The sequence below is a fragment of the Mycteria americana genome, chromosome 6, assembly GCF_035582795.1.
Source record: "Mycteria americana isolate JAX WOST 10 ecotype Jacksonville Zoo and Gardens chromosome 6, USCA_MyAme_1.0, whole genome shotgun sequence".
In the NCBI taxonomy this organism is placed as follows: Eukaryota; Metazoa; Chordata; class Aves; order Ciconiiformes; family Ciconiidae; genus Mycteria; species Mycteria americana.
The window spans coordinates 34776164-34801500 of record NC_134370.1 but is presented as its reverse complement, the minus strand read 5'-3'; the positions used below and the strand labels follow the sequence as shown (position 1 = coordinate 34801500).

Genomic DNA, 25337 nt, shown 5'->3' with positions numbered 1-25337 from the left:
CAAAATGAGATTGTAGTTTTACAAGATTGAACATCAGCATTCCCTGCCTGGATAAGCAGTGTATGAGATACCTGCCTAACAAGCAACTAACAAGGAGAGATGTTGGGAAACATCATTCTTACTCAATAAAATATTTATTTTATTAAAACCTGTGATGAATGGGCAGCTAACCTCTTGAGAGCAGAGCCAATTTCATGAAAGGTGAGGGTCTTCTGTATTTTCTTAATTAAAGCTGAGGAAAGGAAAAGTTTTTCTTCTATAAATATCAAGTGTCTGCTAGTGAATTTATTAACCCTGGAAATTAAAAAAAAAAAAAAATTAAAATGCATGTAATCTAGATTTTTTACAGCATGCATAATATAATTTCAGCATAGTTTCAACAAGGACTGAAGCCAATGATAGTCTTTCTGTTTTGTTTAATGGTAATTAGATCTGGCCTTATTGCAGTACAGACAGCAGAACAGCTGAGTAACAGGCTTTTGAATATCTGCTTCAGTCACTGCAGATGATCAGACTTCCATAGACAGATATTTATTTTTTTTCCAGCTGGGAACACCCTTTGTAGAGTGTCTGTCCCAGCTTTGGATTCCATGTTGCCAAAATGTACTGTCTTAACTGTTTTCCTTCTCTCTGTGCTACCTGATGAAACAAGTGACTTAGAAGGATGACAGTCTTCTCTACTCTCTACGCCTTACAACTGCTGGAGAGAGTTCTCTTGGTTGAATCCACCAGTTAAATTTTCACACTGTAAAACTCCATATGACAGTTTGTACAAACCGTCCTTTGTATATGGCACTGTGTTAGTTGTATTTTCACAGAGTCATGAATTACCTTGAATTTTGTGTCAGGAGCTGAAGTAGCAACACAATCTGGGCTACACAACCTGTACCATTTGTAAATAAGCTCTGTGAGTGAGGGAAGTTACTGACTTTAAGGTAATGTTGACTTTAATATTTAGTGCTACTTGAGTATGTGAATAGATATTCTTTTACCTTTTGGCAGCATATGGAGCCTACTTTGATAAATATGGATGTAACTTAACATTTCCACTAACTGTTCCTCTTTGATGTGGCCTCCTGATATTCTGCAACAGATACTGTGTCACTGAGAAGATTACTAGAGATTAGGAGAACAAAATCAGACATGTTCTGAACTCTGATCCCACGTTCACTGACAGGACAGGAGAGGAGGGAAACAACATACTTAGATTCTAATCCTGCAAATGCCAAGGAGGATGTGAATAACTTGAGATCTTGAGGGATTAAGCATATGAACACAGTGATTCATTTGTGATGTTAGCAGAACTGAACCTGTGTAGAATCAGGTTTGCTATAACCTGATTAACTTAAAAAAGCTGTTCTGGAAACCTGCTGTTCTATTAGTGGTTTTTCTGCAAGTCTGTTAATGCAGAAAATAACAGGAAACTCTAAAGAAACTATTTTATAGATAGAATTTCAGCTGTAAAATTTCCTAATTGTAAGCACTGATTAGGTGCTTCTTTGAAAGGTATTAACGTTTCATTTAAAACCAACTGTTTAGTATTTTATCTATTTTAGCATTTTAAAAAGAGATTTCCAATATTGAATGTTCACATTTATAGGAATTGATTTTAAATCACCTCTGTACATTGGACTACAGTCTGCTTATACCTAAGTCAAATCTTGCAGTACAGTGAAAGGCGTATTTTATGCCAAGCTGCTCAAGGCTACACCTACAAGTGTCCCATGTTTCTCATTGTCTGAAGGATCACATAATAATATAACCCTTTGGTTCCCTTCAACATTTTTTTATGCATATGCCCCTTTGTGCAGGGGAAGGCTTATTTCAGCCAAACACTCAGCCAAGACCTCTAATTGTCCTAAACATGGTGTAAGAAGAACCAGCAGGTCATTAATTCACCTGTGGCTTGTTGGAAGAGATTGTTCCATACAGTTTTACAAAATGTTACATAAATAGATTATGCTATAGATGACAGGGTGAACAGTTAATAGGACTTGCAGCAAAGATAAATCCTTCTTAATTCTTTATTTTTCACAGATAGAGACATGAAAGGAGAATGACAGAAGGAATGTGTTTTCCACTATTTTTGTGTGACAGAAAGAGAGAAATATATTTGAATACCACTGAGAATGGAATAGTTAATATTTCTACTGCTGTCCTTTAAAATGGGAGTGTGGAAAGTGAGATCCAGCTTGCATTCTACTGTGTGGTGTTTAGTTTAGTAATCACAGTCCTCCGGAAGCTTTGGGAAACAGTTCCTGACAGCTTACGGGGAGGGAGGGGGATGTGGCTGTAGGGACTTGTGGAAGTATTTGCTGCAGTTTTATAGCATGATATGTTTTTTATTCCTTAAACTAGAGTGTGTGCTTTAGTTTTGGAAGTATCCTGTTCAGTTCAGCTTAGGCAGTATGTGATGCCAGTGAATTGTTGATATTGTCCTACAGTTTCATTTGATGCAAAATCACTCCGAAATGTTGTAAAATGACAATGTCTTTGTTATGATTAGCGTATTGATTTCCAGCTCCCAGTCACCTCTTTGTTTAATAACAATCTAGTCTCAGTGCTGTTGTATTCTCTAAGCCTGCAAATAAGGTGGGAACTTCATATAAAGCTCAAGTTATTATGTACCAGTTTCCCTGGGAGGCACAAAATTGCATGTGTAAAGACATGAAAACATCTTAATTTACATTTCAACTTGTCAGGATTCAATATCCTCTATTCTTCTGTCCAATCTGGTTTTGAATGAGAGTGTCAATATATCATTGTGTTCAAACTAATTCTAAAAGCAAAATGGGAAAAAGACTGACTTGCACTTTTTTCCTTTTGCATCCTCTTCTTTTTTATTTTTTTCCGGTAAACATGTTTGACTACAATTTGATTAATATCCTACTTATCCTGGGTTTTTTTAATACATGTAGCTCTAGTATGTGTAAACATGAGCACAAATCTGCAAAGAGTTAATTCAGTCCCAATCAAATATTTATTCTCAATACCATGGATGTGGTTTGTCAGCTAATTCAGCCAGGATGATTTATTTACTTGCAACTTAAATATGAGCTGTAGACCAAACAAAATCTGTTCATACAGCATGGACAGAAAACAGCTTTTTCCTCGTGACTTACAAATGTGAATGAGCCTTGCTGTGAGACTGCTGACAGAGCCTCTTAAAATATGTTTAGAGTATTTCTTCTGTTGTGAGTGGATTTCTTAAGCCTTGTGGGTATTGTGTGTACACAGAGGAACACATGCATTCATCTTTTTCTTTGTGATTACAATTCCCTTAACCAGTTACTTCCATGTAATTGAATCCATAGAAATACACCTTCTGAACAGTGCTGAAAAGGGTCCATGAGAATAGGGATTTGTCACTGATATTTGAAGATTTCCACCGATCTCTTTAGGGTTGTTTTGTTTTCTGTTTCTTATAGGACAATGATGATGATATTTCTGTAAAACGAAACCCAGGTAGCTTTGATGTAAAATGGTATTTGCATTCAGCAAATTCAGTGAGATAAGGGTGAGGTGGGTGTCTTCACAGAGTTACTCAGTTTGCCTTTAGTTAGATCAGTGCCCTCTGTCACTCACTGCCTGTGCCTAAGCTGAGAATGGGCCAGCAGCTCCTCTCCTTTCTTCAGAGAAGGTCCAAGGTTTCACAAGTGCTTTGAATGAAAGCCCACACTTTCCTCTGCAGTCCTGCTATCCTGGTTTTTATGTAACGATAATTCTCCACCTTCCACATGCCTTACGAGCCATTTACTGGTGTGGGCTGGAGGGGATCATCAGAGATGTGTCTTCACAGCAGGTAGCACTTAACAGACACAAGACAGTCTTTTGCTTTGTTAGCAAAGGGTCAGCTGATGCGGAATCCAGTTGTTTTCAGGTGTCTCTCACCTTGGCTGCTTCCTTTTGCTATGTTTTGCAGCCACAGAAAGTGATATGCAGTATCTTCGAATCATCTTCAAATACCAAAATTTGTGAGCCTCCCCATCTACTTTACAGTGGTTTATAAGCTATTCAGGTTCTTCATCAAGCAATCCTGCAGAACTCCTGTAAAAAACATTTTTTTTTAATATTTGTTATGATTTTTTTTTCTCTTTCAAGTTTGACTTGGATCAGCCCCCAGGAAGACTAGAATAAGCAGAGACCTTCACAGAGATAGCTTTCTCAAGTAATTTTGTTCTGATATGGTGTGTGTATGCACTAGTTTTTTCTTCTTTTGTTATCTGCATTACCATTTGAGGCTTTTTCACTCAGTCGATGGGAAAGTATATGCTTTATATACTTAAACCAGTGAAATTAATGCAAATTTACCACTTCTCTGCATCCCACCTTGGTTCCATATTGTGAGCATAAAGAGGTTGCTATGGAATTGCTGTTAGGAATCCTTCCTTCTTTAAAAAGGTATGTGCTAAATGACTGTTGGTGGGGTCTGAGGCTCAACGTGATGTGTATGTAAGCTATCTGTAATAGACACCTGTAATGCTTTAAGCCTTCCTTGACTGGAGTGAAAAAATGTATATCAAATGTTTTTTGTTGTATTACATAATTTTCCATTTTTCCTTGCTCTCCTAAGTCAGTGGCTGGGTGGAAAGAGGGCATTTGGGCTCTATTCTAAAAGACTGCAAGGCAACATCAAAAATCTTCAGAAATGCTAAACCTGGGAAGTGACTTTCCGTGAAAATCTTGATCTTAGTGAATTATTTCTTTGTGAATAGGTGGTAGGTGGATTTCTTGAGCTGTTTTCTACTCCAAGGGTCTCAGGGTCTCAGTCTGGATTTCCTCATACGTATGTCAGAATATGGAAACCACTCTGCACAACCAGATATAACTGTTTTAAACTGAGTTTTTATCAATTTTATCAAGTCCATATTTTCTCCCCAGAGAGAGAGAGATGCATCTAGCATCTGTTAATGTTCAGTTTTCATGTCTTCTGTGACTTCAGAAGTCACTCTCATACTGGATGCAAACCAAACCCTATCATTCTTTCATATTCTCTGGATTTTTACCTCCCTCTTTGTCTTTCCCCTGGCTTCCTATCTGTGTTCTTCATCAGTCATCCTTATAAGGAATCATGCTTTTACTGAATTTTGGGACCTAGCTTTGGATGTTCCTTTTTCTTTTTTTTTTTTTTTCTTCCCCCCCCCCCTTTCCATCCTTACATCCCTCCCCTACCTTGAAATAATTTTTTTCTTCTAAAAATGTTGCTTCAAGTGATGTTTTAACAAAATCTCTTCTTACTTCTTTTAAACTCAATATGTTTTTCTGACTGATCATTGGTTCCTGGGTTTTTTTGGAGGATGGGGCCAGGAGTAAAGAAAGGGTTCATTTCATTTTTGTTTATTCTTCTGCAGTATCTTTGATGAAAATTAGTTGGTTCTCTGTAGAGAGATAGCATGTAGTTCTCATCTGTAAGCTGCCTCCTTACAATAACAGAAAATAAGCTTGAAAAGTCCGCCTTTCTCTATATTTCTGGATTCTCCATTGTTTTGTGAATTTATTTCCCATTATTTTATTTTCTGACTGCTGTCTGGAGACAGCAGTCAGCTGATATGTCTTACAAAAGCACTTTTAGCTATATTCTTATCAGTCCCTTTGTATGATATTGTGAGTTTTGGTGTTTGCCCCGGCTTGATCAGATGTGTTCCAGCTATCCCTGTACCTTCTCTTGCTCTATCATTTTCTTTCATTGTTCTCCATTGATTTGATGTTCAGGCTTTGTGTCTTTTATAAACCCCAACTTTGCATGTAATACACAGAATATTTCAGGATTTCAGCCTCAATTAAATATCTATAGAATTCTATTTATCATAGAATTTTTGTTCCTGTGTTAGAAATGGAGTAATCGAGATCTCTGCTCCAGGGAAGGGAAAAAGGCATGTATTGGTATGTTATGGTGGATGTGCATACTGCAAATATACCTGATTCCAAAGAGAGTTTTACTGAGTCTACTGGCAAAATTTGGCCCAGGATCATGCTAGGGTACCTTGCAGGCAGCCTGTTTCAACTGCAAAGTTCTATTTAGTACTAAGATTGAATTTTTCATATGTAAATGCTGAACCAGAATTATGGGTGAATTTACTTCTTACAGCCAGCAATAAAATGGACCAAATTCCAAGAGTGTGTAAGCAGTCCTTTAAATTAAAAATAAAATTGTTTTCCTCTTGTTACATTGTTCCACACAACTTTGCCATTCTTTTTAGCACTATTGCTGGTCACGCATTTGTACAATAAGAGTAGCTCTTACCCATTTCTGCAATGGAAAATGAGATATTTTAATCATTCTTTGTGATATCAAAACATTTTCTGTCATTCTCTGTAAATGCACCACTGTTTTCCCATGAGTACCTCAAAGGAAACAGAAGATATTTTAAAATGCTTAACATTTAAGAATGATATATTTTTTGTAAGGAATATATGGGAAAACTCCACTTTTGAAGCACAGTCTTGAAATATGCAATTTTCTTAAAGGTAGCTTTATCTTCTTTTTATTACTGTTGTTTCCTACTAAAAATGATATTACAGAAATTTTAGAAATACATCTGCATGCTACTCACCACAAAATCTGAATATATTTCAGGGCATTTTGACAGTTTCGCACATTACACCAGTACTTAAGAAGCTTCACTGCTGTCGGTAAAGTATAGAACTAATTGATTCTCCTGCTCATGTCCAGGGCACTGCATGGTCTTGCCCTGCCTTACCTGGATACCTTCAGTTCTTCACCTGCCAGGCACCCCCTGCATTTTAGTTTTCCTGGCCTCTCATCTGTTTTGTGTGTGTACACATAAGTCCTGTGTCTTCAGGTCATTTTGTTATGCTCACCAGTCACTTAATTAATTTCCTCTCATTTCATGTGATGGCTGCAATTGCATTTACTAAAAACTGAGTCCACTTAAAACTTTATCAGCCTTGCTTATCTGCACAATTTTTTTTCAGCTCAGTGAGATGCATGCATGAAAAATGTTGTATAACTGAGTGAATCTCTCTCTTCAAAATGTATCTGGATTGACATGGAGATGTAGCAGGGTTTTGTTCAGCCATAAATGAGATTCCCAATTTAATTCTTAGATGGCCTTCTAGTGCCTGAACCTACTGTGTTTGGGAACTTGGGAGCTGGTATTTGGACTCAGGCTGCTGCCGTGCACAATCTTTCCTTTCAGGTGGTTGAAGGACTATGCAGGTGGACACTAGAGATAGCTCTTGTCAAATTCTGGTTTCAAGTGGGATAAGTTCAGCTGTGATACATGTCTCTGAGAAATCCTGGGAAAATTATGGGAAGTGTGTAGGAAAAAAAAAATGAGAGCAGAAGGAGTAAAAGCAAAACAACTTTTTATTGATAAATATATGTCTAAGGATTAGCTGTTCTGGTAAAGTCAAGAGAGTCTAACAATTTGAATTCTCTACCAAATTCTAATAGACTCCTTACTTCAACCTTGCTTCTCAAAGAAAGCTGATATCTAAAAATAGGGAAAAATAAAGACTATAATAGGAGAAATCCACTGTGTTTCCCTCCCCCCCCCAAGTTTATTCTTAAAGTTTGATTTGATTAAATATGTGCAACGGAATTTTTGTCAGCCAAAATATAATTTGTCTATCCTTAAACTGATTCTGTCAGATTTAAGGGATCTCATTTAAGCTCTCTAAAACAAGATATGTACTTTTGACTTGTCCTCTAGAAAGATGAGAAGATAAGCATGGCAATACAGTTCAGTCTTCCTCCTTTTCCTCTTTCCCACTCCCTGCATTGATTTCCAGATCAGAGACATCTCCTCTTCACATTCTGTATTCCTCACAGCTTTATTTTTTCCCCCTTTCCAAACCCAACAGTATTATTCCATGACTGTATGGCAAATGATACCCCTTACACATGACCAGCAATTCTTACATGCAGCAATTTTTCCCAGTAACTTGTAAATTATAAACTAGAGGGAACAACTTCTTCCTAGGTAATGCAGTGTGTACATTTCAGAAAGCAGCCTGTTTCTTCAGCGAGAAAAAAACCCATGTTAGCGTATCTGCAGCCAGCACTACAGTTTATAACTCTAGATTCAAACTATGAAACATTAAACTTTTAAACACACTTGCCATGGAATATATGAGATATCATTTAATATTGCTGTTTCCTTGAAGTTCTGTCTAAAAGAAGAGTATTAGTGAAGATAGAAAATATGTAGCAGTTTCTCATTGAGAGATGGATCAGCAATGTGGTGTGTAGGTACATCTGCAGTGCAGCTCATTATACCAGCTCTGGAACACACACAGCATGGAAGCAGATGAGTCTTTCAAAATCTCAATCCCAAACCAATGGAGTGCTCTGTTACACAAAACAGCTCGAGTTAGAAAACATTAACTGCTGCTTCTAACAGATCCATCAGAAAGACTTGTTACATAGCTAATATACTGCTTTTCCTCCCTCACCTCATGAGTTTCTCATTGTAGTGATTGCAGAGTAACTTCCAGGTGGTTACAATGGTTACCTGTAGCTTGACTACTGCTGAAGTCTGAGGTTGATAATTTAAAGTTGTCTTGTCTTTGTCAGTGCTATACTGCTTGCTTTTCGGCAGTGACTTGGACTGCTCTCTGTACATCTGCTACAGTTCATAACTCACACACTAGGAGCTCACAGGATGGCAGCACACCATGTGCTGATTTCTGCCAGCGATTTGGTTGTCCAGAGGGTTTCTTTTCATTCTCTGAAGTAAAAAAAGGGGTAGTTGCTTCCATTAAAAGTTGTTCTTATCCAAGTTTGGGAAAATATCACTGAACGCGTTGACGTAGTACCTATGGTAGGTAGATGGGTTGCCATCGAAATGGTGGTAAGGTTCTTTCTTTGCCCACAGGAGCCTCCTATAGGAAGTCCATAGCTATGTTTAGACCAAGCTAGGCTGACTTCACGTGTGTATGTTTTGCATTAAGAATTACTTCCGCCACTCCAAGGGGAGTGTTTGAGGTGCTCTTACACTGCTCTTACACTTTAACGTGAGACTTCAATGCAGGAGTCTGGTCAGCCAGGAAGTGACAAACGTGTGAGTGGTGGTTGATTTGCCTACAGCTGAGAGAATCTGTTCCCCTTTTCCACCTGCCTAGTCCCACACATCTACATTGTGTCATCCCCTGTTTGGAGCCCCAGTGAGTAGAAACAAACCTGTTTTCTTACATTGGTGATGCAGAGTGTTTCACTGGTGGTTGATCATATGCTAGAGCAAGTCACACAGAAGTTATGAGTTTTGGTGATACTTAAGTATGTTCAGATGTTTCAAATAATAAGAGTAGATGATTCACAATTTCTTCTGATAAACCTATGAAAAGCAGAATGTAAGAATAAATGAGTTATGCATTTCCAACATGTACCACTGAATCTACAAGACAGTGTCTTGGATATCCAAGCTACCATTTCTCTTTGAGTTATTTCTAATACTTATCTTTGTTTCTTGTGATACTTCAGTATCAAACATCAGTATATGCAGTAAATGTAATCACATGCTTTTGTTGTATTTAACAAAGGTGGATGCACACCGTGCCTTATCTATTGCCCATCTCAATTGGATGGTGCTCTGGGAGGAATGTAATGGAGAAGTTCTAAACCACTTTTTGGTATTCAAGTGTATGGAAATGTTTCTTGAATCATTCCTGAATTTTGCTGGGAAATGGTTATGAAATTTCTTCTTAGAAAAAAACAGCTTGTATTTGTGAATATATTGCTGCAGAGAGAAAGAAGAAAGCAGAAGTAAACCTGATTCATCCTTTCTCATTCTCCAATTAACCAAACCACACAAAAACTGCAATAAATTAGATTTTTTTTTTTTAATCCTATCCTTTTATGTTCCCTGAGAATATTAAAATAACATTGGTAAATTTTTAATGTTTAGGACATATTAATGCATTATTTTAACCTGACAGGTTCTGGCTTGTATGAACAAATGTCAAACCAAACTTTATACTGAGGCGTTAGCAAGTTGTAAATGTGCCTTTGACATTAAAAGGTATTGTAGTTATTTTAATTAAAGTTTCCAAAGGACAGTTTTCCTCAAATGTTCAGTCCTATGTAGACAGTTAATCTTCCTCATATATAACTGCCTCCAGTTTGTACTAATAGTGCAAATTATGCTTATGAGTTGAATGAAAACTTAATTTGTTATGATAAAGGTGGATGTATTTTGGGAGCTAGCAGATCCAGCTGTGGTGCTGGTTCAGCATGTAAACTCTCTCACTACCCAGTCATTTCCCATCCATCCTGTTTATGGGACAGGGTCATTTATTTCTCCCTGTTCAGTACAGAACTCTCAGGATATTCATTTTATGGGGAAGTCCAGGTTTTAACACAGGATAAATAATATGCAAATCATATTTTTTAACCTCTTTATTCTGTTTTTCACTTCATTCAGAAGGCAGTAAGATGGAAATGTCCTGTTAGTGTTGCACTATGTGTGTTGTGAGTTACAGGTAAAGAAATCGGCTTTCTCCAGCTCAGTTTTATGGTCACCCAGGGAAAGTCAGAGGTGATGAGTTGCTCAAGAACCACATGCAGCTCTATGGCAAAAACCTGAGACTCCCTTGGCAAGGGCTGTAATACATGCAGGGCTGTGCTGGGGCCAGTCTGCTGAATAGTCTGGGCCTGTCCTGTCCAAGGAAACAGATCATCACTGGCTCTTCTCAGGAGCCCAGATCTGTGGCCAGTCCAGCATTGAGCAGCAGCAGCAGCAGCGCTGCAGGGGAGAGTGGTCATCTCCTGCCTGTGAACTGCTGCTGGAGCTGTTTCCTTTTGGTTTTCTGAGAGATGTGATGTGTGTCTTGTGGTTTGTAGAGTCAGGAGGGTTGGATACTCGTGACTGCAAATACTTGGCTTAGGTATTAATTTCTAAAGGACACAAGACAGTCTGTCTCTCTAAGATGCTTAGTTATAGTTAGGACCAGCCAGACAGCCAACGATTGCCTCTCCAGCAATCCTGATGATCTTGAATTAAACAACGATTTACCAGATTAGAATATGTGTAACACAATTTTTTTTATCTTAGCTGTACATTGATTTCTCCTTTCTGGGAGCTAAGCAAATGTCTGCTGGGGCCTAGGTTTTACTCTTACGTGACCTTGAATAGAGCAAGTTTGAGTTGAAAGGGTGCTTACCTCAGTTATGTAGAAGACCAGTGTATTAGCTGCTTACCACTTCACTATTTAGTAGATAACTTCCCAGTTTGAAAAGGCCTTGTTTCTAGGTATGACAGATGTGTTGCAGTTTATGTAAGATATGAACTTGGAGCAGGAGCATTTCTCTTGCATTAAATTTATGCTCACAGCAGTACCTGTATTGTATGCAGCTATCTTTAGAAATGGTCTTGCTGGATATATCTGTGCCCGCAGTGAAATGTAGGAAGCAGCAATACTGAGGAGGTATTTCATTATTTAGAAGGTGAATGTTAAGATTCACTGCTGCTGCTGTATACATTACACAAACTGCAGACACAACACATTTGTGCTAAATTAAAGAATAATAGAAGTGAGACAGATGTGGTGTTGCTGAGCTTATCCTGCTGACAATTTTGTAGCAATAAGTTGCTTCCTCAAAATGTCCCTTCCCCACAATTTTTCTTAAGAGTTTCAATTCAACTTTTTTTATTCTTTTCTTTTTTTCCCCATGAGACCCCTAAAAGCTTGAAAACTGTTTTTGTAACATCCCATCCCAGTTTATAAATAATGAAATTGCCCCAAGTTAGGAATGCCCTGAGACAAGTATTCAAGCATTTCTCTGCCTTAGGGTGCTAGCTCTGTCAGGAGTTAGGTGATGGTTTAGTGGATGAACTGTCAAACTTAATCCTCATACTTAACAATTTATAAAGCAAGTTTATTTAGTGAAGTACTTTTTGTTTTCTTAAAATCTTTAAAATTGTTGTGCAAATATTGCAAATATTGTCATGCTTACTCTGATTTAAGCCACTGTCCTATTCTATGCTTTACTGACCTTATTTTCATTGTAATGTTTATTTTTGCTTATATTGTAGAAGTGGTCACTCTGCAGTAATTTGCCTTTCTAACAGGTTATTTATTAAAGATGTTAGAGAATTGCTGTGCAAAGTGCATTGCAAAGGAGACCACCTCAGTATCTAAAATGGTGCAGTAAAGGTATTTCTCCATGACAAGTTCAGAAGTGATCTGTGTCTGCCTGTGTGGCTGTTCTGAAGTTTTGCATAACTCCTTTCTAATTCCTAAGCGCCAATGATCTTTGAATTGCAATTTAGGTGTCCAGTCAGCAGAATTATTTCTTGAGCAATGACAGCCTGTGAATAACTGTAGTGTAAAAGTAGAGAATGGCAAGACCTACCTCTCTTCATACGTGCAGGGATCATCTCTCGGCGTGGAGGGGCAAGTGCTTCCTAGGTATGTGGCTTTGTGCTACCATGCTTTTGTGGTGAAATGTGTAGCTTCTATCAAACCTCTGCACAAACAACATGTATTCGGACATCTGGGTGTCAGCGCATTTTTCAAAGTGTAGAGTGGAGTGGCTTTAAGCTGGAGTGATGAAAATAGGTGAAGCTGCAGTGGAAAGCATGTTTGTTGGGTTTTAATTGGTTATTTTCTTGTTGCCTTTCTAGGTCTGATGTAGTTGTTCTGTGCTTTTCAATTGCTAATCCTAATTCCCTGAATCATGTGAAAACGATGTGGTATCAAGAAATCAAGCATTTCTGTCCTCGCACACCTGTCATTCTGGTGGGCTGCCAACTAGATCTCCGCTATGCAGATCTTGAAGCTGTTAACAGAGCCAGACGGCCTTTGGCAAGGTAAAGTTTAAACAAAAATAAGAATTAAAAAAAAAATCACCTTGTTAATCAGATACAATACTTTCAAAAGAGAAATGATAGAGCCTAGTTTCCTGGTTTTGGTAAAATGAGAATATATATGCTTTCTTCTTTTTAATTCTGTCTTAGTTGGTTAGTTCTTTAACACACGCAGTTATGTTTTCCACAATATTTTTGCACATTGGACATCTAAACATGTTTGGGTGCTTGAACACTACAATAATATAGAGATAATAATGGTTACCTGAGGTTTTCATATATGTCTTTCTCCATCTCAACATGTGTATTGTGCCCTACCCTGTCACTACTGTCAGGTACTGTTTTAAACTGACAGATTCTACTCAAGTTTTCTTAATTCTCAATTATTATTTTTTATAGATGTAATCCTAGATCATGGCAGAAAATAAAGTGGTTGCAAATCAATTTTTTTGGAGTTTTGAGATTAAAAGAGAGTTTGGGGTCATTCTGGAGAAGCTTTCTTTTTCCCAGATTCAAAAGACAAGTGTTTACATGTTTGGGCAAAACACCCCTACAATTACCTGCTCATTTCTAATTTCCTCCTTTTATGTGAATTTGAATGAGACCAGTTTCATTTATTAAAGACTGTAATTAAAGACTGTATTGTATCAAATTTCTACAAAGGGATTGAATTAATATTTCATGGTCTCATAGAAAACTTTGCATTGCACTGCATTTAAATTCTTGACTCAGCAATATGATTTTCATAGGTTTGTTTGTTTATTAATTTTTTCTTCATTGTGTGGGTGGGGTGGGCTTTTTGGTTGACTCTCTAAAGGGAAATGTTTTTTCAAAACTCAAAATTCTTCTTCTGCCCTAATCCTCCTTTCTGATTTCACCATTAATAAAGTTTGAATCAGTACTCTGCATGTCTAGCACAGACTTCTGCCACCTGAACTGATTATTAGCTGGCAACTAAAGCAAGCTGTTGTCTGGAGTGTGTTAAGTCTGTGCCAACTTGTGTCTGCCCAATATGGTATGCTCAGAGAATGCACTGTTGGGTCATGTCTTCTGGTGAGATGATTTTTTGTTGGGAAAATGGATCCTAGCCCAGACTTCTTTCTGGTTTGTTTACCCTACGTCGTGTATTAGAGCTGCTCTGGAAATTCATGAGTTCCCACATAATGCTTCTACAGCCAAAACAGGCATATCTCTTGAAGTGTGTGTTCAGTTACACTTTTGTCATAGGCTACTATGATTTTCTTTAAAAACCATAAGCTTAAGAAATATTTCTCAATTCATATTTAGCTATATTTGTGGCATTTCTATGTCATGAGAATTTCCATTTGAGTTTAAATGAGGGATACAAAGAAAGATACTGACAATATCTGAGTAGAAAGGGATGTTAGGAGATTTTTTAAATAATGAAAGTTCTCAAGCATCCTATCAACTTTTTTACTGTAAATTTCCCTTTAAGAGAGAGAAGGCTTGCTCTATTTTGTGCAAATAATTTCTACATATTTTTAGTAACAATGGAAAGACACCACCAAACTTAAACAAAATTACAAGTATGCGCTATTCTAAAACTCTCTGGAGTCATGGTTGTAGATTTCCAAAGGGCTTTGTTGGCTTAATTTTATATTTTGTTTCATTTGAATGATATTTATCTCAGAATTGGTGCTGAGACATTTTGTAAAATTCCATGCTTTCTGGAGTAACTTTGTGATGATCCTTGTGTGTGAGAAGGTTTATTTTTTGTTTAACCCTAGGCCGATTAAAAGAGGAGACATTTTGCCACCAGAAAGAGGCAGAGAGGTTGCCAAGGAACTTGGGATACCGTACTATGAAACCAGTGTATTTGACCAGTTTGGGATTAAAGATGTGTTTGACAATGCAATTAGAGCTGCCCTGATCTCCAGAAGACACCTGCAGTTCTGGAAATCTCATTTGAAGAAGGTCCAAAAACCTTTGCTTCAGGCTCCATTCCTACCTCCAAAAGCCCCTCCTCCGGTTATCAAAATTCCTGAGTGTCCCATATCGAGCATGAATGAAGCTGGTTATTTATTGGACAGCCCACTGTGTGCAGATGTTATGTTTGTTCTCCAGGAACAGGACTACATTTTTGCTCACAAGATCTACCTAGCTACCTCCTCTTCAAAGTTTTATGACCTTTTCTTAATGGAATGTGAGGAAAATCCAGACTTGGATGAAACACAGTGTAATAAAGAAAATACAAATAAGGATGCTCTAACAAGTCACCTTGAGACAAATGGTGACAGTGATGAGACATCCTTGAAATCCGCTGATGTTAAAATTCCCCCACCAGAAAGTACTGACTCTTTAAACATGCTAGAAGCCGAACCTGGTGAAACAAATTCTTCAGCAAGATCTCTGTCATCCTGGGGTAAGGGGTTTGTTAGTGTGCATAAGGAAATGCAAGTGAATCCTGTCTCGAATAGGACATGTCCTGTAACTGTGGTAAAAATGGATGCATCTGTGCAGGCCGGACCTTTTAAAACTGTTTTGCAGTTTTTATACACAGGGCAACTGGATGAAAATGAGAAAGATCTCACAAGACTGGCTCAGATTGCTGAAATCTTGGAAGTATTTGATTTGCGAATGATGGTGGAGAATATTACGAATAAAGAAGCCTTCATGAATCAAGAGATTACTAAAGCATTTCATGTCAGAAAAGCTAATCGGATAAAAGAGTGCCTTTGCAAAGGGACATTTTCTGGTAAGTAAATACATGCTTTAACAGGAAAAGCAGTAATTCTTTTCTCATTCATGTTACTGTCGCTTCACAGACTTCAAAAACTGTGACAGCTTACATTGTTCTGAGAGGAGGGTTGAGCCCAAAATTATAGTGTTAGTCCAGGCCAACTGTTCCATCTTGGGATTCTGCAGTTTAATTTCTCAAAATCTACTCACAAGCTTTTAAATACATGACTGAATTTTCCAAAGTGTCGAACATCCAATATCCCCTTTTTAAGTGAGGCTTTTTATTTAACTGTATAAAATGCTAGAGTTGTCTTCGGGGTGGAGGTCATGGAAAGTGAAATAAGTCCTTGGTTAACAGTGTGCAAGCGAAACATACATTCTTGAGACACAGTTTCACTTTAAACGCAGACTTGCAACATGCCTGTTTCTTTGTTCCCATGGCAGATGTGACATTTAAATTGGATGATGGAACCATAAATGCCCACAAGCCACTGCTGATCTGTAGCTGTGAATGGATGTCTGCTATGTTTGGAGGATCATTTATTGAAAGCTCAAACAGTGAGGTATTTGTCCATTTTTGCCCATTTTGCTTATCATGTCTGATGGATTTAGGGTGATGGAAGCATCATTTTGTATCTCTTTGAAGGGTTGCAATAATCCCTGGAATGATTCTTTATTCTTCCCTTGCAGACCTGGGATGCTTTTCTTCTTAAGGTATTAAATTAGGATGCCTAGGAGGAAAACATATTTTCTGCAAGGCATAAGACTTCCTCCAATGCTGGAACGTGTGTTTAAACCTGAAATCCTTTAACATATTAAATAGGGGGGGGATTTAATATGGATTTGTGAATGTCTTTAAAATGAGTTTTAAAATTGTGTGAATATATATTTATACAGTCAGAAGCATTACAAAGAAGACTTGGAGCAGGGGCATTGAGGAAGGAATTAAAGGGAAAAAAAGGTTAAAGAACATGGAGAGTTAAATAGAAAAGGGGGCTGGCTTCACGGTATTTCAGTAGAAACTAAGCTCAGATTCTCTAGTGCATCAGCTTGTCCTCTTGAGAAAAGCAGGTATAAAATACAGTATAAAAGATCTCAATGCTTTGAATTAAGATTTTGTAGCCTTTTATTTTCAGGGGCCTTCATGTTGTTTTTCAAGTTCTAAACAGTCTGCTAATATTTTTTTTTCTTGTGTCTTATCCATACCCCGGTTTTGATTTTTGTTTTGATATTCTTGTTCCTTTCCATGCTTACGGGTCTTGTTTATATGAAGAGTCCAGGTTTTTTGTGTTTAATATTCTGGAATATTGTGTTCTACTTAGATTTTTCTTGCTTCTTCTAATACAGCTGTAAAGATAATTCCTTTCCCACAGGCATGCTCAACAAGTGGTTCATTAAAAATACATAGTTTGATTCTACTAAGCAACATCTGGCAATGAAGAATATACGTTTATTTTCTACCAGCCTATTTTTAATGATTAACTTAACAGTCTTAGCTCATCTTTCCAATTTAAAATATTTAGCTTCCATTCAGTAATGCTTTTGGAAGTTTTAAAATATAGGTAGATATGAATTGAATGGTTTCCTTTGACTGGTTTACAAAAAATAAAGCCATCTACTTTTTACTTATTACTTCTTCTGTATTCAGGACACAACATTTTATAAACTCATTCACTGAATTTACTGTTCTCTGCACTAAAAAAAAAATATTAATAATGAATGAGTTTCACAACTAGCTCCTCTTACTTGGAGAACTGAGCTGCTTCCCAGAGTGGCTGATGTGCATAAGAGGTTCATCCTTTAGCACTAACAGATCTGGCTTTGAATCCCACTCATCCAGGCAGAGCTGAAAGGAAAATTCACAAGCCCTCAAAGGTCAACAACCATTTACATGAGAACGATTAACCCCCTTCTAGCAGGAAGTATGTGCTGACTGGTTCCAAGCAGTCAGATTAAGTTGCATGTACATTTAATTCTTCATCATAATTTTATTATTATTTTTCTGCTCTGCCATTTTTTTTACTGCAAGTTCTTCAGAATCCACAGTGCATTCTTCAGTGCCAGCATCTCTTGAGTTATGAAGATGTACGTTACAAACTGCTGATTAATGGGATCGACTAGCATGGGTATTGGAAGCAGACTCACCTGCTGCAACCTTGAGCCCCGCAAGAATCAGTTTTACCCTGTTCTTTGAAGGAGTGATCACAGGTTCAAGTTGAGATGCTACAGTGATAGGTTACAGTGAGGCTTTCTAAGTCTCCTTCCTCTTCTTTTAGGCTTCCCTGCAGTGAAGTGGAGCTAGGATTGTGCTGGCGAGAAATTAGATAGCTTTTGTCCTTGTCTTATTAGTTTCATTACACAGTGGTTACACTTAATTACACATGTATGGCAGAAATGGTTTACATTTTCTTTGCTTCATTTCTTCAGTTCTCAGTCCCTTCCCAACCATCATTTACTTGGATAATTTGGTTGTTTATAAACAGCCTGAAAGGGGTGGGGTTTTTTGTTATCCTTTGGTTTCCGTTATTCTCAGAATCCCCAGAGTATGCCTTGCCAGGAGCAGATAGATTGCATTCCTCAAGAAGGGAGGTTTGGCATGGGAAGAGCTCAATGGCTTTATGTATCCCACAAAGCTGTCCATTCGCAGGCTAGAAAGCATTGAACAGATTCACTGTTTGATGTGGATCCAATTCCAGTAACTTGGGTAGAGTTGCTTGTATGTAAACTGGCAAAGGATCTGACTCTGGAGGCATGCTTACCTGTTGGCAGCTTCTCGAACTTTAATGGGAAATTTCTTTTTTGAAAAATGTTTTCCCTGCATTTCTAAAATTACTTGAAGAGAAAAAGAGACAGTCCAGCAAAGTGGCAGAAGTGAAATATGGCCTTTATATGAAAATTCCTTAATTATTAGAGACTCTTTCCTTAAATATCTTTTCCAGGTAGTTCTTCCCAACATAAACAAGACTTCCATGCAAGCAGTTTTAGATTACTTGTATACCAAGCAACTGTCCTCCAGTCAGGAACTGGACACCCTTGAGTTAATTGCATTGGCAAATAGGTTTTGCCTTCCTCACCTGGTTGCACTAGCAGGTAAGAATTTGTGGCCTTGTCCAATGCAGTGTCTTCTGCAATGGCTGAAACATGTTTTAATGGTTTTGGAACACACAGGATTTTCTCAAGTGTCAGGGAATTTTTTTTTTTTTTTTCTGAAAGGGATATTGTAATACAAATTGATATTTTCACTTAGAAAAATGTATTTGCCTTTCTCTTGCCTTTTTTAGTTTTGTGCTAAACCAGCTCAGAACATTGAAGTATTGTGTGCTTTAAAACCAGAAAGAGTAAACCTTCTCTTTAGCACTGATATAATGTCTGTGGTTTGTAATATCTATTCTGTCGGTTTTATTTTACCTGAAAACAGGATGGACCCCAGGCTTTCCATTATGTAATGAATGAAGTGATCCATTATACATTTCTATTTGAAGAGAGTAACTGAGCCAATTCAAAACTGATCTAGATGATCATGTTTTTTAGAAATGCTGTCTGGATCCCTTTTCACTGCCTAGATGGGAATTGGATATTTTGGTATATACATGGGGATTCAGCCCTCATTTCAGGAAGAAAAACTTTTCAATCACATATTTAGAGGAAAAATTACAGGATAGGATACTACTTAGGTTTAAAACTAAATCCATACACACCTCAGACCTCTGGAGTTTGTTTGTTTGTTTGTTTGTTTGCTTCTCTCTATGTATGTAACTTGCATTGTTCTGAAGGCATGGCCAAGGTCAAAGACAGATGAAGCAAAGCTACACATATTTACAGGACAACATTTAGGCAAAATTTAATCACATACCAAATCCTAGCTCTCCTTCAGTTGTGCATCAGGACTGTGTACCTTGTCTTCACGGGTTCTGACAGACCAAATCTTTATTGCCTGATTTTATACACGCACATTTTAACTGAAGTCTTGGTTATTTTTTTAAGTAGTTGCAGCATAAACATACATATAGTATTAAGAATATTTCATTCCATTTAATTCTTGATAAAATAATTTTGAGTCCAAAGGTGATTGCCAACAACGGGACCCAGTAGACAGCTGACAACATTTCCCAAAAAACACTCAAACCTCTAAGATTCTAGGAAATGGTTCTAGGAAAGGGTTAAGGAGACTCTTGAACTGAAGTGACTTTGGGGCAGCTGGTCAGCCTTCATCTGGATCCCTAGGAATGACTAATTTGAGAATCTGAAGAGGGCCTGAAGTGAGCTTTTCCTTATCAGTGCTGTGGGTATACTCGTTAATAAATCCACAATGCAATGGCAAGTGCACTGTTGCCTAAAAACTTGACTATTGCTTTTGTATTACCCAAAAGAGACAGCTGATCCCTATTTCTAATTTATATTGAATATCACACCCATCCATTCTGCCAGAAAGAGACTAGTGGCTGCTGAACTTTGTCCTTCTGTAAGTGGTTATTAATTGCAGGCTCACTTTCTGTAAGAAAGAGGTAAGAATTGTGTGTGAAACCAGAAATAGATAGTTTGGGTTGAGGCAAAGGGGCAAATCCTCATATGGGCTGTGCTCCGCTGGAGCAAGACACTTTATACCTGTGATGCAGAATCTCCAGCCACAACTCTAAAGGCCAGAATTTGACTTCACCCAAATCTGAAGTTGCTCAGGGTATCTGGGTGAATGTGCCACTTGCATAATGCTAGAGTTTACACTAGGAGGAGGGAGAACATGCCTTCTTGGTTCTTTGTTACTTGTGGATGATCTGACCTTGAAATGTGACCATTTTCCATGTGAGTGATGAGCTTTCTACTCTAACAGAACAGCATGCAGTACAAGAGCTGACAAAAGCCTCCATGAGTGGCATCGCAATCGATGGAGAAGTACTGTCCTATTTGGAATTGGCACAGGTCAGTGTGTGCTGTTTTTTAAAGTTATTCTGGCCTACTGCAGGACTTGCTTTCAGCACCTTACTGGTTCTGAGCATTGCTTCTAAGTGGCTCAAAGTCTGCAGTTCTGGGAGTGACTGACAATAAAACTTAGTTTATTCTTCTATTTTAAAGATGGCTTTTCCAGTAGTTCAAAGTTGAAACATCTATTTAAGTAATCTTGGAGGCGTTGTCTTTCAAGTATATATTTTAGCTTTTCTTGATTGTAGCACTTTCAAGCTCCACGTTCTCATGGACATGCTTCAGTAACATGAAATGTGATGTTAATGAAGCTGTTCAGCTTTGTAATGGTGACTGATTCTTGGATTCCTTTCAATTCAGTTCTTGTAGATGTATTTAGACCTGTATTGCAAAGGCAACATTTTTTGTATTCTTAGACTTGACACTTAGACTGGCTACTCGGAGCCAGTCATCTGATAGTTCAGAGTGAGTGCAAATCCCACTATTTTATGTTCAAACACATTTCAATGTTTCTTGAGGCCCAGAAACCATGACAAGAGAGAGCCCACAGCTCACAGTTAAACTGCACACCTCTGTTTTCCAAAAGGAGTGATACAGCAGTCTCCCAAATACAGTAGTACAAGCTAAAATATTTTTTAAATTTTATTATTTTTGATTTCACACTAATGACGAGTCTGGCTGCCGCTTGGCTTGAAGTCTGGAGTTTAAGTAGCACTGAAATACAGCACAAGCTGGCCACCATGCAAGATTTCCTGCAGCTGCTTTCAAGTGCCTCTCTTGCAATACCTATAATGCTATTGCAAAACCAGGACTGAACCCCTTCCAAGAAAAGGCAGCTCACTTCACTTAATTTCGATTTTTATGAAGGGTGTTTTTTTCTTTTTTTTTCTCCTGGTTGAAGACAGAAGTAATATGTTTAACTACTGTTATGATATCCTCTGTGCCCAGTACCTACATCAATATGATGTGTTTATAACCTGAGAAGATCATAGTAGACAATAAGAATGCCAAAATAGATATACACGCTATACAATCTGACCTGCGTTATAGCTATGCTTCCTTACAACCATGGGAAGTTTGTACAAGATTTTGTATTGAGCTTTCAGTAATGCTTGAATTTCTGTCAACGAGCATAGTTTTCCAGGGAGTTACTTCAGAGCAGTGTTTGCAGTAACTGATAGGAATATATGACTGGTATAATCATACCAGAAAATTCAGGTCCAGCATGCCTTGGGTTCAGATCCTGTGGGGGACTGAATGCAGTTTGCCAGATGCTGTGCATGCTAAGCACCTATTCATGAGCCTTTTGGGCCACTGGTTGTTCCAGCAGAATTGTGCAACAAGGTCTAGGGCATCTAGAGGCCACTTCAGCCTCAAAAGCTTCCCTGTATGCTTGGGAGAGTGCTGCCAGATACAATCTGCTGGGGACCGTTCTAGCTTTAGTTGTCAATTGGGGCTGCAGAATGAATTATAACCTCAGGAAATGGAATAAGCTCTTTGTTTTTCTTTACAGTTTCACAATGCTAACCAGCTGGCAGCTTGGTGCTTGCACTACATCTGCACCAATTATAACAGTGTTTGCTCCAAATTCCGCAAGGAAATCAAAGCTAAATCTTCAGGTATGGGCAACTTTCCTCCCCAGTTTCCATGAGGTTTCCCCTTCTTTCTCCCCACCCAGCTGATTAAACATGAAGACAAAGATGAGCTCAGATAGCTAAGCCATGAGACTGAACCTCTGCGCTATCTTGAGTAGCATTCATAAATTCTTCTTATCTGTAAAGAAAGGTCATAATCATTAGCCTGATTCCTGGGCAAGCGTTATGTTCTATACCTATTTCAATTATGCTAAAAGGAACAGAGCTATTTTCAGGCTCCACAATGAAAAATACACCCCATAAAGGGCTTGATTTTTTACACTCTTTGGTGGACTAAGGCCTCTTGAGTGCAACCACTTTTCACCCTGTAAGTAAGGCATATAAGGAAACTGGGGGAATGCCCCGATAAGCCAGCTAAAATAGAGACTGGATAAATGATTAGCGGCATAGCTTTTTGCGGACGTTTCTGGGATTTGTGTATCTTATTGGCTTGTTTGGGGGCTTTTTGATTGTTTCTTTTTGATCAGATAATCAAGAATATTTTGAGAGGCATCGCTGGCCGCCTGTGTGGTATTTAAAGGAAGAAGATCACTACCAGCGAGTTAAAAAAGAAAGAGAAAAGGAAGATGTTGCACTGAATAAACATCATTCAAAGCGGAAGTGGTGCTTCTGGAATTCCTCTGCTGTAGTTGCCTGAACAAAGCAAATAAGTGGAAATCCATAGCCAGTGTCAGAAATTAGTCTGATTGTTAGAAATAAGATGTAGTTCAGGTTTTCAGGAAACTTTGTTCCACGTGTGCATTTATTATTGCTAGGGTCAAAAGCACAACCTCACTGAAAGTGAGCCTGGAACAGCTCCTCGAGGTAATATATATATATTTTTGGCTAGTAAGCAGATAAATATCTACCATTATTACATTTCTTTTTATACAAAAAAGAAAAATTCCAGCATTAATGTTTCAATCTCCAGTTGGGAAATATTTTTATACTGTCTGCTGTATTTTGTTCAGATAAAATTCTGGATACAGTTTTATTTTACAGACCACAAAATAACCATGTAGCAGCTTTGTAATTAGATTTTAACTATTTTTACTATGTGAGTACAGTGAAATAGACAATCTTCAGTCATAAGAGACCGCTTTTAGAATATCTTATAAAAAGTCATCTTAGGAAAAAAATCTAGTTGCCTAGTATAGGTTGTCTTTTTTAAACTAAGTACTCTGCACTGGTAATATAATTAGATGGTTATTTCCCCTTTCTAAAGTAAAGGGTTAGAATAAGATCCAATAACTGCAAGATATAGAGTGCTTGATCTTTGCTCAGCTGAATAATAGGCAGTATAATTACCTGTTCAACTGCAGGCAAATGTATTTCTAATATTTGCCATGTAAGTGCAAATAATTATGACTATGTGGGCCATGTGAAATCTAGTGATTCTAAGTATTCAGAGGTTTTATATGTCTAGATCAAAGAGAATATTTCTAAAATCCTTTAGAAGGGCTTATTAATTTATATCCTTATACAAGTATGGATCTGAATACAAAAAGCAGTTACACTGCTTGCATTTGAATTACTGCATGGCAGTTACCTTCTTCTGTAGGATCTTAACCCTGCAGCCATTCCTCATGCCAAATTCCTTTTTGCTTCAGTGCAAGCAAATGAAAGGGCTGCAAAAACAAGTAGGAGTTATCTAGTGTTACAGCATTTTGTAAATGAAGAAGGGTCTTCACACACAAGATCACTTCAGCTTGATCCAAATTGTTTTATAGCTTTTCCCAGGTAGAACTCAAAATGTTAGGTTATTTTTAAATAGACCGTAGATTTCCCCTGGAAGTAGATATTCCCAGAAAGCTGGGGCCAAAATGATGGCAGAAAGGCAGGAATTCTGCACAAGTGGTGCAAGAAAAAAAAGCCTCCAGTTTTTCAAAGAGCCTGTGTGCTTATGACTTTTTATCAACCATTACTCTAAAGCTGCAGTGTTACGCTAGATTACATAAGGATGAGAGCATTTTTTAAAAGACCAAAACTAAAATACATAGACTGTAGAACATACACATGCAATCCTGTACAGTGTCTCAGGCACAGTTCTGTAACCAAGGTAGTGTTGTGTATTAGGTTCGTTAATATTGTTTTGTGCTGGCAGCTCAGCATACCAATGTGAAAAGCTGTTTGTTTGTGTTTTTTTCTGTATTCAGAGGCAAGGCAGTACAGTCAAACCCCAGTACTGTAGGTCAGGAAAGGCTTTGGACTGAAAGCCATATACACTTCTACATATTTGCTTTCTGAATGGACTAATTCTCGGCAAACGCTACCACAGGATGGTAGAAGCCACCCAGCATGGAAAGAGATGCTGCTCTACAAACTTTTATAAGGAAAGCAAGTGACAGATTCCTACCCCTATAAGACTCATCACCATATGGTGATAAAGAAGGGCTATAAATGATGGTTGCAAATATGTATCCTTAATTCTTGGTCAGTGATAATGTATATTGTGGAGGAGAAGAATGAATGAGAGAAGACGTGTCAAGACTAAGATGAGATAAATACCTGTTGTCATAAAATGTTAACCAGTCACATTTTAAGTAAGTATTGCTACTAGGTTTTACACAACCAAAGCTACTGTATGATTGCAATCTTGCCAAACTGTAGTAGGTATATAAATGAACACAAGGTATATGCAATAATATCCAGTTGTGCTAGTTAATCAGCTACTATAACCAAGTGGCTGGTTCATTTGGTTAATGCTGTCTATGGCCTTTAATCTTGGTGGTTATTTTGTGTTTTTTATTTTGCAAAAAAAAGTCAATAAAACTGTTTAGTTACAAATTGTCTCCCAGCTCTTTGAAGAAGCTTCCTAAATTTTGCATTAGGTGTCACCCTTTTTAGTGCTGCTTGTAAGCATTCAGTTGTGGTATCATTCATTGAATTTTACTGAACTGATACTTGCATGGCATATTAGGATTTATGGTTGGGAATGTCACAAGGAAATCCTACAGTGTTTGTATATGATGGTGGAAGGTTGGTGCTTGTCACTTACTGTTAAACTGCATAGCAAAAAAATCTCTTGCCACTTTTCCCCATGGTTTCTGATATTTAATTACCATGATATTACCCAAGGGACATGAAACTAATTAGTCATGACAGACATGGGGAGGAAAAATGCAGGTAAACAGCAGGAAGTCCATAAGGTTTTCAGTACGCTCTAAACTTTGTACAGACACTGTTTTCCCTGCTTTCTCGCTGCCTTAGTTGTCAACCATTACACAGAATCTCTCGTTACCTGTTAGTGGACTCTCAGCAACTACCTCCCTGAATATAGGTTGTTTAACTGATAGAGGTAGAAAGCTGGTGCTTT

The 25337-nt window shown here is 37.8% G+C and overlaps 1 protein-coding gene across 3 annotated transcripts in view; it reads left to right on the top strand.

Moving 5' to 3' along the window:
* Positions 1 to 24795, top strand: part of RHOBTB1 (Rho related BTB domain containing 1) — a 54180-nt gene extending 29385 nt beyond the window's left edge. For 2 of the 3 annotated variants that reach the window (XM_075505282.1, XM_075505281.1), the window contains 7 exons: positions 12588 to 12773; positions 14519 to 15486; positions 15915 to 16033; positions 18410 to 18560; positions 20299 to 20387; positions 21901 to 22006; positions 22510 to 24795. In XM_075505282.1, the coding sequence (XP_075361397.1) occupies positions 12652 to 12773; positions 14519 to 15486; positions 15915 to 16033; positions 18410 to 18560; positions 20299 to 20387; positions 21901 to 22006; positions 22510 to 22679 (1725 nt within the window). In that variant the 5' untranslated portion in view covers positions 12588 to 12651 and the 3' untranslated portion in view covers positions 22680 to 24795. Of the gene's footprint in view, positions 1 to 6577; positions 6634 to 12587; positions 12774 to 14518; positions 15487 to 15914; positions 16034 to 18409; positions 18561 to 20298; positions 20388 to 21900; positions 22007 to 22509 lie in introns of all 3 variants that reach the window. The other variant, XM_075505284.1, reaches the window with a different exon arrangement.
* The last annotated feature ends 542 nt before the right edge of the window (positions 24796 to 25337 follow it).